This window comes from Carassius carassius, chromosome 49 (assembly GCF_963082965.1).
Source record: "Carassius carassius chromosome 49, fCarCar2.1, whole genome shotgun sequence".
Taxonomy (NCBI): Eukaryota; Metazoa; Chordata; class Actinopteri; order Cypriniformes; family Cyprinidae; genus Carassius; species Carassius carassius.
Window position 1 is genome coordinate 8,783,602 of NC_081803.1, and position 19,875 is coordinate 8,803,476.

Consider the following 19,875-nt stretch of genomic DNA (forward strand, 5'->3'; position numbering starts at 1 on the left):
AGATTTAACCCTAATTAGACACACCTGATCCAGCTAATCTAATCATTTAGGTTTATTTGAAAACTACAGGATATGTGTGCTGGAGCAGGGTTAGAACTAAACTCTGCAGGGCTATGGCCCTCCAGGAACTGAGTTTGACACCACTGGGATAGGTCTATTAATCTCAAACTAGTTGTTTTTAATTAAAGGAATCAGTTATTTAGAATAATAAAACATTTGGGCTGTTACCAGGCAAATCAGTATCAACAAACTCATCTTTTAATGCAGAGGAAATGCAGAAGATTCATTGGAAGTGGCATTTAGATGTATTACACTAGTGCAGGACAAGAATGCATTTAACCTGCAGTTACAAATGCATGAATAATGTTTTGATATACAAGACATAAAATGTTGAATACTCATTTGAAATGATAAGAAATTAATTATTTAAAAAAATTAAAAGATACTTTAAATGTGAAATTAAAATGGCCAGTATGTGTCAGCAAGTCATTGTTAATAAGTGAGTCATTGCGATTGAACCGAATCATTTAAACTGTTGATTCATTCAGAAACGAAACACTGTCACGTTGCTCAGAGACGCAAAACTGTGCTTTGGTGGCTGTGTTTGGAATTATTTTCTGTTGTAGAAATAGAGCTAAAAAGGCAATATGGTGTCCAAAACGTAAGTCTCTTAATTAACTTGTTTACTGAACTGTTATATATGTATGTATGTATGTATATATTCATGATGATTTTTGGAGGAAAAGACGGCCTTCTTTGTGTGAATTTGATTTAATATATGAAATTATATAAATAAGTGAATTTTCTGCCCCTATATCTTCAATTTTGTGATCATTCTGAATGCATTTTAGGAGACTGAATCACACAGTGAAAGAACGCACTATAAATGCGCGCGCACATCATTAAAACAAAAATTATGATATTATCACAGACGATATATATAGCACACTCCTAACCACTGTCTTTTTGGCTAATTTGTGTAAAACCTCTTGCTAACATGTCAAAGCTTCATTTTAACCACCAATGCAACGATGCAATTATTTAGCTTACCTCTACATTCTTGCGAAGAGTGGATGTCTCGTCGAGATTTTATAAGCTGCTAGTTTGGTCTTCCTAGGCAAGTACAGCTTACACTGCATAATAGAGCATACATATGGCCAGGGGTTCACTTCATTTCCTTCGAGTTAAACTTCAGAATATGACGGGGTTTCGTTTTCAGCGGTGTCTGCACCACGAACGCCTGTTTTGACCGTCTACATCTTTATTGTGATTTTAGCGCCAGTTTGCCCTCCTGCCCATTATTTACTGCCGTAGTTTCCAGGGAGCGATTTTTTTTTTTTTTTACTCAGTAATTAATGTGTTTTAAAATGTAGCGAAGTACAATACTTTAAACAAAATATACTTAAGTAAAAGTAAAATTACAGATTTAAAAAATTACTTTAAAAAGTATTAGTACACAAAAAAGCTACTCAATTACAGTAACGCGAGTAAATGTAATTCGTTACTTTCCACCTCTGCTAATGCGTTCTTTTACTTCATTTACTTCATTCATTATAGTTATATGCAATGTTTAAGGCTATCATGAGTGAAGAAAAGCGAGCAAAAAAGCTTGATTTGGGTTATTAGTTCTTACAGAGAGTATTTGATCTGTTTGTTTTGTGAACCGGTTAATTTAAAATCCCACGTTTAGTACATAAATACAGTTTTGAATCCTAAGCACTGTCTGTATGAAAGTAGCCATTCAGTTACACTGCAAAGTAGGACGTCTTAGTCTTCAAAGTAAAAATATCAAACAATTTAGAAAATAATAAATGAAAACAAGACAAATTCACTTCAGAAGCAGCACTGCATACGATATTAAGACTTGTTTTCATAGGAAATGTACTGCACTGGCAGATGTTTTTACTGTACATTCCATGCAGCATGAAAGTCTGAAACTACTTAACAATAATGAATGGAACAACACTCGAGAAGGATCATTTCCATAATGCAGTACATATATTTGTGGTCTAAGCACAAGGTGAGATTTAATTACTTTATTAGCATCAGTATAAGCATTTCGACCTTATCAGGACTGTTTCTTGATGTGGGCTCCTGTGATTCACAGGGCTTTGTGTGTGTTGTCAGTTTCTATTTCCACATCCCATCCATTCCATCCCTCCCAGACCATTGACACACTTCTTAGAGGTGCTATTAGTCAACCTATTAAGATAATTACCTCAGAGGAAACGAGACCGAGAAAGAGACAGCCCTCCTCCAACATACAGCGCCTTTGTATTCGTATTCATGGATCCAATCCATTTGAAATTCCTCTTTATTGACCAGAAAATGAAATTGACAATGATAGAGCGTCTGAGCCAGTGCTCTAAAAATCTCTATAAATGTAGTACACGTGATGTATGCACTATATTCCAAGTCTGAAGCCATAAGCTTGCAAGGTTTAAGAAGACTCGCCATATAGTGCACAAGTTGCATGGACTATTGCTATTTTAAACTAATTCTCATCTTGGTTGAATTACCAAACACATAAAACCATGTCTAGGTCTATGGATATCCTAGTAATCATTGTTTATTCAGTTAACAAGAAATACAAGCAATATCAAACCAACCAGACAGCTTGTTCTTCAAAACTCTCCAAAGGAGAGTTGCGAAATGCCACAGAATTCAATAGCAGAGATTAGAATATAAAGTCAGTCATACCAAGAGCTCTGGCCTACAAGTGGTGGTGGTACAAAGGAAGCCATTACTCAGAAAGGAACTATGTTAGAGCAAAAAAGCATAATGCAGACCTAGAAAAGATATTGTGCTCCAATGAGAGCTTTTAAACAGAATTCAAAGGTGCAGAGCTCACACTGCCCAAACTTTAAAACGCCATACCTGCAGTGAAGTATGCTTGTGTAGCATCATGCTGTGGGCCATTTTTGACCAGCAGGTTCTTGGCATCTTGGTAAAATGGAGTGAAGACTGCATTGTGCCAAAATACAGGGAAACACAGCAAGTGAACCCGAGCCAGTGCTGAATAACTCAAGCTTTGAGATCAGTGTCTCGATGTAATTTAAAATGAGAAGGTGGAGTATGTATGCCGATAAAGATATCTCCATTGTTTCTACTTAGTGTCCAATCTTAGTGAGTGCCTAAAAACAGAATAAATGATCAGCCTTTTTTTGCAGGGTTTCCTCTGGTTTAAAATAATTTCCAGACATCAGCCATATTTAGAGGAAATATCAACCTTGAAAAAGGTTTTTGCCAATAGGGATGATGCTTTCATTAATTATTAATATGCTTTCAGAACCGTGTTTGCTGACAGCTGGAGATAAATAAGGACTGCTGCTGTCTAAAATATGCATATTTCATGACGTTAATGTATAGCACTTTAGTCCGCATCAAGCTGTGGGCAGATCCGTGGAGATCTGCGATGTCTACTGCGGTGCCTCATCAGCACAGAGTTCATAGAGTTTCTCTTTCTCTTTCTCCGTCTACCATCTCCATCCTATTTAGCTGTTCCCCCCGCCCCCACCTCCACGCTGCTGGCTGCAGGCTGACTCAGATGTCAGAGCGCGTTATTTCAGTAGGCTGATTCTCAATAATGTGTCTTTATCTGGGCTCTTTGTGGTACAGGGTTTTGGTGGTGGGGCCGCACTGGGATTTGGATGAGGGGGGAGGCATCGCAGAGCAATAATGAGTTCTCGTTTTGTTAATGCCTCTCCACACCTCTTCAAACATGCATCATATACTCGCCTCCAACATGGGGACAAATGTTTCACACTGCTGAATATGCAGTTTGAGTCTGATGCGTGGGATTTATCTGAAAGTGTGAGGTTATGTGTGTATAAGCACAGTATTCATGTAAGACAGGTAGCGTGTGCGGGTTCGTCGTTTGATTGACAGGTGTGCTCGCGCTTTAAAAGCTGTTAAAAAGTGCGACAGTAGATCGGTTTTCTGCCTTCCTCGTCTCTCCAGCTCCTCCAAGCATTATTGACATGAACATGACCTAGAAAAACCTTTACCATCTCACTCTTGTTTCACTCAGATTGTCATTCGCGCTCTTGCTCCACTTCTGTGTACCTGAGTGAAACCTGTCAAGAACGTGGCCAGGTCTTGTCCGGCACCCCAAAAATAAAAAGAAAGAAAGAATAATTGTTATTTTTGATTAAAAAGAAACAAGAATTAAAAATTAATTAATTCTACATTGAAGACAATTAAACGTTTTGCACTTTAATTTCATTTCCAGGACAATAAATTAATCATATTGTATAAAAACTTCTGAATTTAAATCATATTTAAAAACCAAGTACAAAAACAAGTATCTTTATTTATTCGTAAAATTAACTATTTATTTTCTATATGTAATATTTGTAATTATTATTATTTAAATATACAAATTATATTTAATATTAGCAGAAATTAATATTAACATACAAGATATACATGTTTAATTATTTCTTGTGTTGTTTAGGGGGATTAATCCTTCTATACAAAAGTTAAGATTAAAACATCTGAATGCATTATGGTGATGAGTATTTGTTAATCATATAAATATTCATTTTTTCTTTTTATTGTTAGGGTGAAATATATCCTGGACGTGCTTCACCCACCACTCTCTCTGTCTCTCTCTCTTCTTTTCTCTTATATAAAACTCTTAAATTAGACTCCCACCTTTCGCATCCCCTGTCCTTCACTCCTCAGAGCTGTTCTATCTTTTACTCATCTCTATTATCTGTGCCCATTTAGATCATTCATTCTTAATGTTGCCGCATGAAAATGTCCATTAAAAGAAGCCCCGTAAGTACAAAACAAAGAATGTTTGATTCGTTCCTGTAATTATTTAACCAAGCTTACAAGACCCTTTGCAGAACCTCTGCCAAATAAGTATCTCTCGTCTGAGTGGCAGGGAACAGCAGGCCTGGACAGTGCGGTTAACTAGAAGGGAGTTATGTCTTGTTTCATTAGTTGTGGCTGGATTTATTACTCAGGCTGTGAGTTTATGACCTTGTTAAAGAAATACTTTGGTATTTTGTTGTTGTGAAGAGTTATGTCCCTGTCACCATTCAGTTCTGTGCACTGCAGGAGTCTGGACATTTCTGCACTGAGCTGCTGGACGGGTCAGTCATTAAAACAGGAGAACCCAGTGTGTGTGTGTGTGTGTGTGTGTGTGTGTGTGTGTGTGTGTGTGGAGAGAGGATGTCAGACAGGATTAGCTGTAAATACCTGTCAATTGCTCACCAAAGATGACATTTAAGATAACTGCTGTAGGATTTTAGCCCTGTTTCCATAGGGACTGGACTCACTGTGTGTCAAGACAAGCCAGAATGACGGACGTCACCACAATGTCATTAGTACCAGTAGCGATCCTTGGCATTTTCTTTTAGCCTTGACTTGGATGCATTATTAAACAAATCATATATATATATATATATATATATATATGTGTGTGTGTGTGTGTGTGTGTGTAACTGTGTATATGTATCAGTATCATTTGATAAAAGCAATTTTGCACTATTGGCTGATTATGAAAAAGCAACAAAACAAAACAACTGCAACTGTGATAAATTAATATATCTACTGTATGTAGAACTTTGATTTTTATTGAGAAATCTTTAAAGACTTATCTTCTTAAAGTTGCTTACAGTAACTGAGAATGTTTATACTGTTTTTTTTATTGTTGTTATTTTATTATGTATGTTGTTGAGCTATGGGTTATGAAACTTCTGCTTTTTGTTGGTACCCATGCCCATAATTGTAGCGCTTTGGGTTAAGAAAAGCACATGATAAATAAAATTCATTATTACTATTATTATTATTATTATTATTATTATTATTAGTGTGTGTGTATGTGTGTGTGTGTAAATGTCCAACTTGTTTGTTTAATTTTAATTTATTAATATTATGAATATGAATTCCATTCAGTTCCATTCATGGTAATGAGTATGTGACCAATCAGCAAAAGGTTCACTTAAAGGTAGTTCACCCAAAATGAAAATTATCAAAATTTACTTCACCCTTATGCTTATCCAAACCTCTATGACTTTATTTCTTCTGTGGAACAACAAGAAAATGTTTTGAAGAAATATTTTCTATTTTTTTTACCCATACAATTAAAGTAGGGTTCAGTGTTGTTTTGGACTTTCATTGTACAAAAACAGTTGAAAATTCTTCAGGACATCGACTTTTGTGTTCCGCAGAAGAAAGAAAGGTTTGGAACAACATTAGGGTGAATAAATGATGACAGAATTTTGATTTTGTGGGAACTATCCTTTTAAGCCATTCATCCAATCACTGCAGAGCTCAATGAAGCAATAGAACAGCTGTTCCTCATAAACGCGCTCACTTAGTGCATCACATCTGCGTAGCGGCAGATGAAAGAGACTTGTTTAACCACAATCCACCGCATGACAGGACTTTATGTGTTACAGATCACAGCAGCAGGCCCGAAACCAGAACATCTGATATCTATTGCAAAGTTCATTGCATTCCCACAGTCAAAAGGTGATGTTTAAGGTCCAGTAAGGGTTTGACCTCTGAAAAAGTGTGTATGTTCCCTTCTTCCAGCTTCAGGACATGCTATAGAAAGCTGTTTGACAAACAAGCAGTACGTAATAATCCTACAATGTGTAGTGTCACTTACACTAAAAAAACAATGTGATTTGGAAAAATTGCTACAGTAGTAAATTTGATTTGATTCCTTTTAAATTTGAAATCATTCTTCAATTCCAAAGCATTGGGAATTAAGACTGAAATAGACCGCATCAAAGGGAATCAATTCCTCTGTAATAGTGATACGTCTGATTTGATTCCACAAACCATTTTTTTCAGGGCCCCCAAATCTCTAAACATGCCCTTGTTTACACCATTATGCCGCAATCACATACATATTTCTAACAACCCTGTGTCATGGCTCTGGACTACATGAAGAGATAATAGAAGATGTTAATAACCAATAAATACTAAGGAAGTTTAAAAGGAGGTAAGCCTACATAACATGTAGTCAAAAAATCGATTCCAGAGTTAATTCCAGAACCAGGAATTCATATAAACCCTAAAAACTGAAATAGTATATTCTTGTTAAACATACTCCATTAGTTTTTGTTTTATTTACAACTTTGAAAAAACAGTATAACTATCTTTCAGCAAATCAGGTGGCCAAGTTTACATATAACCTAATTAATATTCATAAGGCATACTTATGCATACTTTTCAGATCATTTCCTTTATCCTTTTGTCACACTGAGCTACATTTAAAGTGATTTCCCGAGGTGTCCTTGAACAGTCCTGCTCTGGCATGGGTTTGGCGGAGATCATTTCTGTCAATGAAAGGCCTCTTCTCTATGTTGAAATGAGTTCTCAGATGGTCTCTCACACAACCGCAGTTTGTCTCATATTGCGTACTGCCCCCTTTAGGCCTGCCCCGGCACAGCTGCAGGATAATGAGGTCATGGAGGCCCTCTTGCCAGCAGGAACTTGAGCTTACTTAGGGAAAATTACTCTGGGTTTGTGCAGCCCAAACAGATTGTGCTAATTCCTAGTGGGCTGAAAAGGTTGACTTGGCCACTGGCCTTATTTGTCAGGGTTAAAACCATCTTTTCGAGCGGTTGTTGCTCCCATCACTGGTCATCATGGGTCAATCCCCTTTTTATCAGGGGGCAGGGGAATTTTGGGAGAGGGGTGGAGTGGGTTAGTATGAGGGTCATTTCAAAATGTTCTTGTGCCAGTTTTTTTTCCTTCATTTCAGTTCCAGGCATGCTTTTCTGTATATCACCACAGATCATCGTCTCAATTACGAAAGTCATAAATAAATTAATTAATTTAATATAAAAATACACATAAAAATCATCTAGATAAACTAGTCAACCTCAATTGTGACCATTGTTAGCTATTCCTAATATGTAATAATCATGCAGTAAAGACAATACGAATCATTTTCGTTTTAAATATATTTACTTTTGGTTTATTTATTTATTCTTATATGTAATTTCTAGATTATTACTTGACCTGAGTACTGTGATAGAGTACTGATAGAGACCTGAAAAACAAAAACAAAACAATTCTATCTCTGTTCAGTTTTTGTTCTATTGCTCGTTATGTTTCTTTGTTCGTGATTGTATTTTCCTCAAATAATTTCTTGAGAAAATGTATGTGTTTAATTGATAAATACTTAAAGCTTTTTTAATTTGGTAATAATTATATAATTATTTTGCTTTCTAAATAAAGTATTTTGTCCATTAGCATGTTCGTTTTTGATGTGGTATCAAAATTGGCATCAAGAATCATGAAATTTCGCCTACTGACATTTTGGTTTTATGGCAACCCTAGGTAACTCTCTGTTCCTCTCTCTGCTGATCAAGTTCAGCTTTTACACCTTTACCCAACATCTCTGCATCCCTAGAGGGAGAATGGAGAGAGCGAGGGAGGTGAGGAACACAATGAGAGCCATTAGGTGATGAATCTTTTTTTTTTTTCTACACCTCCAGTGTGTTGGCTAATGACTGCCGTGAGCACTAAAAAGGTCATATTTTTGGATTCAGTCCATGAGTGTGTGTTTGTGTGTATTTTCTGTATGTGTTTACATGTGAGGGGGTGAATCTTTTATATGCTGTGTGTATTCTCTAAAGATTATTCTTTGTTTAAGTCAGTTTTGGGTATATATGTAATATTTGGCTTCTTGGTAAGAGGCTCTTTGGATGAAAGCCAGGGGTTTTCATTGTTCTTGATTTTAACATAAATTTGTTGTAATGTTTTTGACCTTTTTCAGGCAAATTGTGAAGTTTTGAAATTCATAACTTTTAAAGAAGTTTTCTGGGTTTAATTCAAGTTGAGCTCCATGGACAGCACCTGTGTCATACTGCCGATTGCCACAGAAAATAATTGGGTTTACAGTGGTGCAGTTATTATGGAGGTCCGTGGGGCAAGGCATTCTACCATAATAGATTAAAGTAAAACAACAATTAAAATACATTCCTTCAAACGTATAGCCCAAGATAAATCTGTGGCAACATCATTGCATAAAAGTGCTTTGAACATAAACTACAAATACATTAGGCAACCGGCAAATACGGAGCCCCACTTCAGCTTCAGTCACTGGTATCAAGCTTCACCTAAAATGAAACCGTAGCAGAAAAGCTATTGAATGTTTGCTGGCACCTATGTCGCCATGTGCTCCTCCGTCGGCTGCCGTAATCTTTTCCTAAGAACATAATAATCAAGAGAGATTTTGGATGGGAGAAGTCTTTGTACATGAGCGCCCGTGGTTTCCAGAGCGCTGCAGATTAGCTACGGTGTGTCATTCAGAGGTTCAGGAAAATATGAAATGGATCAAATACAAAGTGTTTCTGCAATGAAGAATTCAGTATCACCCTTATGAGCTGCCTTTATATTTGGAAAGGAAAATAAGTTTGAAGATGAAGCTCTTTGTACCGTAGGGATGGAGCTTGAACATTGTTTGAATGCAGTATTCAGTGCCTGGATGCTGAGTTATTCAGACTTACATGGTTAAAGTACCAAGTTTTTCAGAGAGGCGCCTCACCTATGAAATATTTAGTAATGGGAAGGCTGGGAGATGCAATGACTGTGTGTTTCGGAGAGACTGTTTGTGCGCTGAGGGATGATTGTATACATGGTTAAAAGGCAACATAGTTGCGGTCGAGTCTCTGTTATTCCTGAGAGACAGTTTCCTATACAGAGAGCAGCCTGGAGACGGGCAAGTACTAAATAGGCAAGAAGCAATGCTGGAAACCCACCAAGCATGTTGGCATGAAAGAACACGTCCTGTGTGGACGACCACCTCAGTCACAATGGCATACTCAAAGAAATATGTTCATTGAAATAAAACAAACATACTGACTTTTAGCGATTGTCTATTCAGTGATTTGGACAGGAAATGTCTTTACATTTTAAAAACCTTCATTTGAAAGATTTCCTCTGCATTATATTTTTAAATGGATTTGATGAATTAATCAGCAGTTAAGTCTGTTAATACTTTTAATTAATTGACAGTAATGTTTACACATATTCTGTTTTGTTTTTTGTTTTTTTTGGCGTGCAACCAAAGTGATAATGACTAAATAAAATTTCTATGAATTTGTTGCTTACTGACATAAACTTTAATTAAAAAGTAATCTACTTGTAGAAAAAGGGCATGACATTTATTAAATGAAGTCATTTTTTCAACAAACGGTCAGTGAATGCAGTGCTGAGCCTTCAAAAAATGTTGATCGTGAACTTCAGGAGGTCAAACTAAATACAACATGAGCTATTTATTTGCTGTTCATTTTATAAGATTTGTGGAGCTTCCAACCTTGTTGCAAAGAAAAAAAAAAAGGACTTCCCGATTCATGAGATTTTTTTTGTACAAACAGGCTAAAAAACAGCCTTGTTTATAAAGGTTGAGCTTAATGTATGCACTCAAAATTGAGAAAATTGATGGAGTTTATTTATTTATTCACATGCTGTAGAAGTGAATCTAATAATGTTACTTCTTAGGTTTCACAATTTTAAGGAATGATACATTTGTAATGAGGAAAACCCATGTGGTATCAGGTTTGTGTGTGAAACGTGGAGCCCAGCTAATTTTGTTTTTAGAATTTAGAAGTTTTAAAATTACTTTTTAGTAAGAATTATGGACAAAATTTCTTGCAGAATGGTGTGTTCAAAATCTGTTTAAAGCATTGTACGAATAAACCTGACTTGACCTACTACAATGAGTCAAATATTAATTCAATAGATTCTATCAAAATTTGTAGAATTTAAATTGTTTGATAGTTAAGAGGGGTATACAGAAATGTGATTAGTTTAAAACATGCTATATTTCATTAACATGACAACTTACAAATGACAAATTATTATGACAACAAAAACATGGATTTGTGCTTCTGATGATTTATTTAAAATATCTATGGGACACAAACATGCTATGTATTCATAAAAAGTGCCAGTTACACAGTTATGCTCGCTTTTCCTTTACTGCACATTGCTGTGAAGTAATGGGGAATCATAAACCAGTGTTTTATTGCTAAGTCACAGGGTTCCAGCCAGCCGTCTTTGCACAATAGTGGAAATGTTGAAAGAATCTTGACATTAATAATGTATTTTTTTAACATCTTTCCCAAAGCTACCTCTGATGGTACAAAAGAAGGAATCGACAGCATGAGAGGAGGCGTCTGTGTGACGCGAGGGATGAAGCTGGTTCTCAAAGTGGGACAGAGTGAGTATCATCATTACCTCCAAAGACACATCAATGAATGAACCTAAGCACTGAGGGAGAGTCAAAATTCAATAAATGTTGTGTCAATACAAGCTCACTCCTGTCCACAATTGAAGCAATTGAATCATGCATCAAAATGTGCTGAGTGTTTTTCATCATGTAATCTTTTTTATTTATTTATTTTTGTTTTTTTGCTTTTGTAGCTGCATATGGCCTTCCCCCAAAGCTCAAACCTGATCCAGGCCGACCCAGCAACAGAATCCCAGGTAACAACCAGAAATAACCCGAGACACATTCACATTCACTTATGAGTTTAACCCTGGTTTAAAATCTGTTGTTTAACCCAGGATTAAGGCAACCTTTAATCCTCCGTTAAGCAACATTTCACTGTAGCAATTTTGAAAAGATGTTAGCTGTGCACCTAGATTGTGAAACATGCATTCATTTAATATTGAATGACTTTGTACAGTTGCAAAATTTTTCACAATGTTTAGGTTTAGTGTCTTTAGGGATAAGTGATGCCTAATGCTTCTTTGCATTGTCCGTTTAATTTTTGTCTTTATTTCTATAGTGATGGAATATGTAAACATAAAATAAGTCGAAGTAAAATTATTTAAACAAAAACAAATTTAGTAATGAATATCTCCACATCTCTACTGAAATAAATGTAAAGCTAAATAGAAATACTAAAAACTAATTCTGATTAAATTATTCAAACTAAAATTAAAATGAAAACTCAAAATAATGAAAGCTTATTCTGAATAAATACTTTAATAGTATATAAATAATAACTACCGTATTTTCCGGACTATAAGTCACACTTTTTTTCATAGTTTGGCTGGTCCTGCGACTTATAGTCAGGTGCGACTTATTTATCAAAATTAATTTGACATGAACCGAGAGAAATGAACCAAGAGAAAACATTACCGTCTACAGCCGCGAGAGGGGCTCTATGCTGCTCAATGCTCCTGTTGTCTACCCTAAGCAGCATAGAGCGCCCTCTCGCGGCTGTAGACGGTAATGTTTTCTCTTGGTTCTTGGTTCTAAATAAATGCGACTTATAGTCCAGTGCGACTTATATGTTTTTTTTCCTCATCATGACCTATTTTTGGACTGATGCGACTTATACTCAGGTGCGACTTATAGTCCGAAAAATACGGTAACTAAAATAACACTAAAATGGAATGTTAACCAAAGCTCAGAAAGATGCCAAGTAAACAATTTTAATGATGAAAATCCCATGGGGTCTGCTTTCAACTGCATTTACATATTAACCTTGATTCCACATGCATATGTATCTGTTGTTATGTTAATGCACTGTCTAGTGTTCTTTGAATTGATTTCATTTCTTGGAGGCTTAGACTGTACTGGTTGATCTCCATAAAGTAAACATTTGAGGAACCAGCATTGTTGAAGCCAAACATGAGGCATATTTGTACTCAAGCTGGTTGAAATCATAGTTAGTTGTGGATTAAATCGAATCTAAATACTCTCAGGATGTTTGTCATAGAAGATAAAGCCAAAAAGCAAGTGAGCTTCAGAAGTCCTGCACGTGGATGTCGAGTCGTTGATTTATCAGCTCTTTTCTGTTTCAGATACAGAAAGTGGCTCTAAAGCGGGTGATGGGAGTGAGTCCGGTGAGAGGGGAGACAGCGGGGCTGTGTCTGTCTCTAACATTGCCTTAATCACCGCCGGTGCCGGGGGAGCCTTCATCCTCCTGATCGCCGTAGTGACCGCTATTGTGTTTTACCGCCGACGGAAAGCCAAGCACTCCGAATCTCACCACCCAGCCCTTACGCTCTCTTCTCTTACCCCAAAGAGAGGCAGCTCCTGCGGGGCAGCTACAGGAGTCAGTGGGGGCAACAATAATGGCTCAGAGCCCAGTGATATCATCATTCCCCTGCGGACCTCTGACTCGGCATACTGCCCCCATTACGAAAAAGTCAGTGGTGATTACGGACACCCCGTCTACATCGTTCAAGAGATGCCCCCTCAGAGTCCAGCCAATATTTACTACAAAGTATGAGATCAGCGGACACGCAGACAGCCCATCCTGAATTTATGGTACCTCACATACATGTGCTGTGTCCAAGTGACTCCATATCTAAGAGCCTATTCGCAGTACTAGAACTTGGACCTGAAGTTGAGTTCTAAAAAAAAGTGGTAAATCCCGATTTTATGTCATAGCAGCGTGTTTGCGTTTATTTACACGTGTGTGTCTCTGTGCACGGATAACGGATTTCACATGTACTCAGGTGCAGGTGAATTTACATCATCCGCTTGTTGAAGATGAGTTTCAACATCCGTTCTGATGGTTGAAACGGAGTTATTGTGCTTATCCTCAAAACCAAACAGTAGAGAGTGATTCATACAAAGAATAACTTTATAAATAATATAAGTACCTCTTACATTTTTACACTGGGGGGAAATTCACTAAGAAAGTGCACTGGCTGATTGTGTTTGTTTATTTGCACATGCATTGTTTTAGTGGTCCATTCACTAAAGGATATCCGGTATCAAAAGATCTAAACACCGCCTCCACGCCACAATTCCCCACCTCGCTAAATTGCAGATTAGCACAATCTGGCATACTTTACTGGGACTGTACCGTATCGCTAAGATCCAGACAGCTGACTGATTCTTTAAAATGCCAAAAACAGTTTAGACTCCATTGTGCGTCTAGATAGGTTTCCATTTAAATGTTTTTTCATCATTTGATGAATTAACGTGTCATTATCACTAGAAACTTTACACAGACTTCATTTTTTAAATATTTGCACATTGCTAATTGCTGGGGGGGGGGGGGGGTTTTGGACAATTTGGGGTACCAGGTAAAACAGATGGTGAAGACACCAAATTCAATGTTCCTTGCATTTTGGAACAATCACAATTTTTTGGTGTAGTTGGCAGAATCACGCAGTTTTGGCTTAGTTGGATCTGTTGTTTTGCGCATTATAAAATAAGGCTAATTTGCATGGAAAGGAGGCATGTTTGCGCTGAAACTGAAAAAAATGCTTTAAGAATTCACTGCAATTTTTGTTTATTCTATTCCATTGCATTCATCTGGATTGTGGCTAGTGAATAAGATGCAGAGTGTACTTGGTGCAAAAGTAATGCAACTGTTTAGTGAATCCGCCCCTCTTTATTTAGTTTTTCTCAGTTCATCTGATTGTAAATGTTTGTCTTTTCTGAACTCGGACCTCCATCTGATTTATTTATTGAGAATCAAAGAAACAGTTTTTCATTCTTTCCACTTCATCAGCTTCCTATCGCAACTCCTTAGCGCCCAGTTGTTTGTTGTTGAGTTTTTTTAAACATTTTTATGTGAGCAGCAGAAATCGCATGTGGAGGAGGTGTAGACAGATGTTCGACTATTTCAGATGGAGACTGTTCAGAGGTTTCCAAGAGGTTGGAGGTCAAAGTTAAGCGGTCAGAGAAAAACCCCTCAGTGCTGCGTGGGAGTCCTTCACTCAAGATGATCTGAGGGGTACTCGCTCTCTGCCCTTCCTTCTGAAGAATTGTGTACTTCATGATAAACTGCTCACTTACCCTAGACACACAATACCAAACTTCTGTACACTTAATACGCACATCCACATCACTGCAGTTTGTGTTTTCATGTGTTAACCCCTGCAGATGGACTTCAGCTGTGTGTTTGAATGTGTTTCAAAGAGTTGTGGTTCAAGATGAAGACTAAGAGAGCTAATGCAACTGTGCATCTAAATTAACTCAGTCACAAACTCTCCACGGCCTCTTGAGTGTTACACATATCCATTGCTTGGTTACAATCTCGTCTCGACTCTAATTATCACGTTTCGGGTGATGTCTCCAAACCATCTCTGACATTATCTTCCCTGTGCCAGCTTGAGGCTTCAGGTCCACAGTTCAGAGTTATTTCACTGGATGAGACATGACATCATCACGAGAGACAGTACCTTACCAGCCGGAGAGACCCAAGCTTTCTGGATCAGACTTCTCTCTTCAAGTCACTGTTGATTTAAGGATTTCTTGCCGTCATTACCATAAACGAGTAACTACCAGAAATGGCACCTTTATAATTTTGTTATGGGATTTTTTAAATGTTTTTATTCCTCCTGTTTTATTGCTTTCAACAGTGTTAATTTGTTTGTAGATTGAGCAAATGAGAATATTTTTAATGAAGGAAAAACAAACAGTTTTATCCAACCTGCCCTGCTTGTGTCTGTGGTAATCCTCGATGGTAACAAGCATTGGGAACTGTAAGAAATTTAACAGTTGTGGTTCTGATTCCCTTTAACTGTCCCATTGACTATTCCTTTAGTACATCTGAAGAAAGACATTTGCATTTTTTGCATTTTCTGTCCTTAACAGTCTGTTGCCAAATTATGGACTTTTCACAGAATTTTAATGGTGACAAATTCAATCCAATAATTAGTCCTATGTATTAAATAAAAAACTGAATGTCAAAAATGTGGTAAGATTTTCTATTTTCATATTTTCATTAATTTTTATAAGTAACCAATTTAAAAAAAAAAAAATGTGTATCTTTATCTGAACATTGTCAATTAACATTGAGTCAGGAACTACACTGAGTTAAGTCACACAGACCTTAAGTCCGAAATAACAAAAATAAGAACTTTTAGGGTAGTCATTTGTTCAGGAATCAGACTACATTGGTCATCCTGTGTGTGAATTGTGAATCACAATAAAGAGATAAAGATATTGAGTTTTATTTAAGACACTTATTAGCAAGTAATTGGATATCTACGAGCAGAACTTTATTCGGCTTAGTTTTTAGAGTTATTTCTGCAAAATAACTGATACTTGTTACTAATGAATGGACAGGAGATGGTTTTTTGTTGTTGTTGTTTTTTCGCAAAGTCTGCATATATTTTCTTGATTTTTTTCTGATTATTCTATTAACAATGGCTACGTCATCTATCGCATACTGTACTTTAATGAGTTGGTACATATTTTAAGTAATTAAAAAAGTGTGTTTTATAGGATGAATGTGTGTGTGGTGCTGCATGAATGTAATCTGGACATACTACATCTGTAATGTTTACAATTTCACGTGATCTACCAGCCTCATGGAATAGTAAACTGTCCATCGTATGCACACTTAAGAATTTTGCTGATAGTAGTAGTGGGTCATCCAGGTCCTTTTCCCTGCTGTTTTATGATTACTGTGAATTTGGACATACTTCTTTTGTTCCATACTTTTTTTTTTCCTACTATATAATAGGGAAGTTTGCCATTTCGAATGCAGCCAGAGACTGTTGTGTCATTAAAGGTACAATTTGTAAGATATTTGCAGTAAAATATCCAAAAACCACTAGTCTAGTGTTATATAATTTGTCCAGCTGATCACTAACAATATCTCTAATGTTTTCAACTGCTTGTAAATGATGAGAAAATTCCCATTCTAAACTGTGACTACGTTTACATGCTGTTAAAATTTGGGTTATGGTCGGGTTAAGGTCACTATTCGGGTTTCTGAAACATTCGGGATAACCCGTTTACATGCGTGAGCAGAGAGAGTTACCAATCCCGATGTAAACTGCGACGCACGGTTAGCGTCTGGACGTACGGACAACAAGACGCAATATGCGTCATTTCCGATTCTTCCTCCTGTATCCAAAGACAACAACAACAACAGCAGCAGCAGGCGGATAATGAATAGTTTGGGGCAGATAGCGATAGTTTTTGTTTGCGCTTTGGCGCTGGTACTGATCCACCAGCAGCACTTGACACTACTGTGGCTCTATACTGCACGCAGGGTTTTTTATGCGCCGTCTCTACTCAAAAGACCAAGATTCCTTGCGAATAGAACATGCGCAGAACACACATTTTGATGGGGATATGCCGAAACGCGTTTACAAGACCAAATATTCGGGTTAGAAAAGGGGTACCCCAGGTATAATATAATATGAGCATATCCGGGTTTTTGCCGGTGTTTACATGGCCGTGCGCGACCGGGTTATTGCTAATATCCCGGTTTTGAACGGGTTATTGGCTGTATGTAAACGCAGTCTGTGACACGGGGCAGTGCAGTTGCCTGTCAATGACGTTAGTTACCCTTTGTTACCACCTTTACTGACGTAGAAACCACGTGACAACAGTGTCGTGGAAAAATGTAGCTTCGCGACAAATTATAACTAGAAAGAGATGCCGATCTCGCTTGTGTTTTACTCGACAGGTGAGTTGTTTTGATTCGTATCTTTACAGAAAATGTATGTTATTATAACGATCAACAAGATTAGTATTATGGGGCATACACGCCAAACGTGGGGCATCGTGTCTCTAGCCCCGCGCGAGGACGTATCTGATCCATAGTCTGATCGCGTCTTTGCATTGCCTTTTGTATGTAATCTATTTGCGCAAACCGTTGAACTCGCGTTAAATACATGATTTATCTTTCCGTCTGATTGATGGTCGTCAGCGGTTGGGTAGAAGACAACAAATCCCATCATTCCACGCGCCTTCTTAGCGTCATCAAACCACGCGATTGTTATTGTTTTGGTATTGAGCCCTCCAGTGACAGGTCCTACAACCTGTACCTTTAATTGAATGAGTTTTTATATTGTGGTATTCAAGAAGGATGCATTTCCAAACTACTACCCCTGCAGGCCTGGAGGAACCATTGTCAGGCTTATTCATACTTTATTTGTTATAGTTTTTTGTTTTGTTTTGTTTTATCAATGTATCATTTATCCTTTACACCCGCATTATTTGTTATACTCTGCTGATTTTCATCCTAAAAGATGTTCTGGCTATGCAGGCCATGGGTTAGGCAGTTTTCTTCTTCTTCTTCTTTGTCCAGCTCCTCTGTTTAGCAAAGGTGAGCCATCTGGCCTGATTAGTGTTGACCTAAGCCACCCAAAGCATTTCAATACCTACCAAAAAATTCCAATAGCGATCACAACATAACACCAAACCCTGTTTTACATTTTACATAGTCATTCAATACTGGCTGTTACACTTTTATTTGTTTACATTTGTCAGATATCATAATTTGAGATGCATTTCCCTGAAGTATGGTAAAGGCTGTTTCTAACTTACTCAACAGTATTTCTATAATCAATGCTGTTTTCAAGAGGATGTTTTCACTGTTTTAAAAGTCCAGTTGTACTGGACAGGATTTGAAGTTCGGACTATGTTGAGACGTTATGGGGGGGGGGGGGAACATTGAGGCAATGTTAAATAAATGTTAATATGTTTAAGATGTTTAGATTAGACATCGGGAATAACTGTTGGTTGCACCTATTCCTTTACTCTCGCTTTTTCTCTCTTAACTCTCTCTTTCCAACCAAGACACTATATCAAATAAAGATTACATTCCATGCAGTGAAACTCACTGATTAAAAAAAGAAAAAAAACAGGCTTCTGAGCTGGTTTATCATGGCTATCATTCACCTTTATAACAGTGGTTCTCAAACCTCCAAGATGGTGTTTTTACCACTACTTGCTGTTTTTGACAGTTCTTCGTTAGGTTTCACTCTTTCCTCATTCCTTCATGCTTGATCTCATAATATCTTCCCACAGTTCACCTCTATTGTTACTCTGTTTGTCCAATGACTTGATATGGTTCGCTGCTGGCTTGTAATAATTGCTTGATGATATCACTGGCATTTTAATGGCACAATCACTCCCTTCCCCTCCCGGTTTCACTCTGTCTTCCTACTTGGTTCATCTCTCTATATCAGTGTTTGATGTGTTGTCCCCATCAAGTCTGGGCACTAAATCAAATGAGCGCTTTGACAAGCGCTAGAAAAACCCCTCACTACCAAAACCCCCCATGACCATTCACAGTATAGTCGTAACAACCGATGGCTGCTGCATTTGACCGTCTGTTTGTTCTTGAAACATACTCTGGCAGACTCTGATAGAGTTGTTTTTCAGTCCAATAATATCCAAGCCAGCAGACCACTGACAGGCTGTCAGAGACGAAGCTGTTGAGACAGAAGTGCAAGCACATGTGGACACACACACTTTGATTCGAGATATTGTTACAAGTTATCAGTTTCATAATCATTCATTTTCTTTTGGTTCATTCAACAGGAGATTAAACAGATCCCTTCAATTCAAATATTTATTCAGAATTTGTACCCTCTCCTCTGACAGATGCTTCTGCCCAAAACCGTGGCATTATTAAAGCGGTTCCAGCACAATATGACTTTAAAGACAAATTTAAATGCAGAACATTTTTCCCATACTCCTCTGAGGCAATGCGTGTGATTGACAGGTCGTATCATACGGTGTGTACTCCACTTACTCTGAAACCCACCTTCGCTCTGCCAGTGGGCCGCCTGAAGGGAGAGGGTCCATCTGAGCCTCATAGATAGCGAAACTGTGTGTGCCTGTGTTTGTTTTCGTTCAGCTGTTTGTGTGTGCTTAGAGTCCGCCAGTGAATTGGAGGGTGGGCTAGAGGCGAGAAGTTAGCACTGAATCTTTCCGTTTGTGTGTATGGTTTGCACCCTTCAAATTCTTCTGTTTATTGACATGTACATGTGCTGGAGCTGGTCTTACATTAATCACCAACTTAAATGTTACACACTAGGCTCCCTTTCTGAATTTGCATAACTGTCAACGCACACACTGCTGTAAAGTTTTATATTCTGACACATTCCAGGTCTATCTCTGCTTTTTTAAACCACATGAACAGATTTCACACCATCTGTGTACCATCAGTGAATTAC

At 37.5% G+C, this 19,875-nt stretch overlaps 1 protein-coding gene across 3 annotated transcripts in view; it reads left to right on the forward strand.

The window, feature by feature from the left end:
* Positions 1-15,646, forward strand: part of LOC132132474 (ephrin-B2-like) — a 34,697-nt gene extending 19,051 nt beyond the window's left edge. For all 3 annotated transcript variants that reach the window (XM_059544860.1, XM_059544861.1, XM_059544862.1), the window contains exons 4-6: positions 11,105-11,197; positions 11,401-11,463; positions 12,793-15,646. In XM_059544860.1, the coding sequence (XP_059400843.1) occupies positions 11,105-11,197; positions 11,401-11,463; positions 12,793-13,223 (587 nt within the window). In that variant the 3' untranslated portion in view covers positions 13,224-15,646. The remainder of the gene's footprint in view (positions 1-11,104; positions 11,198-11,400; positions 11,464-12,792) is intronic.
* Positions 15,647-19,875: the final 4,229 nt, after the last annotated feature.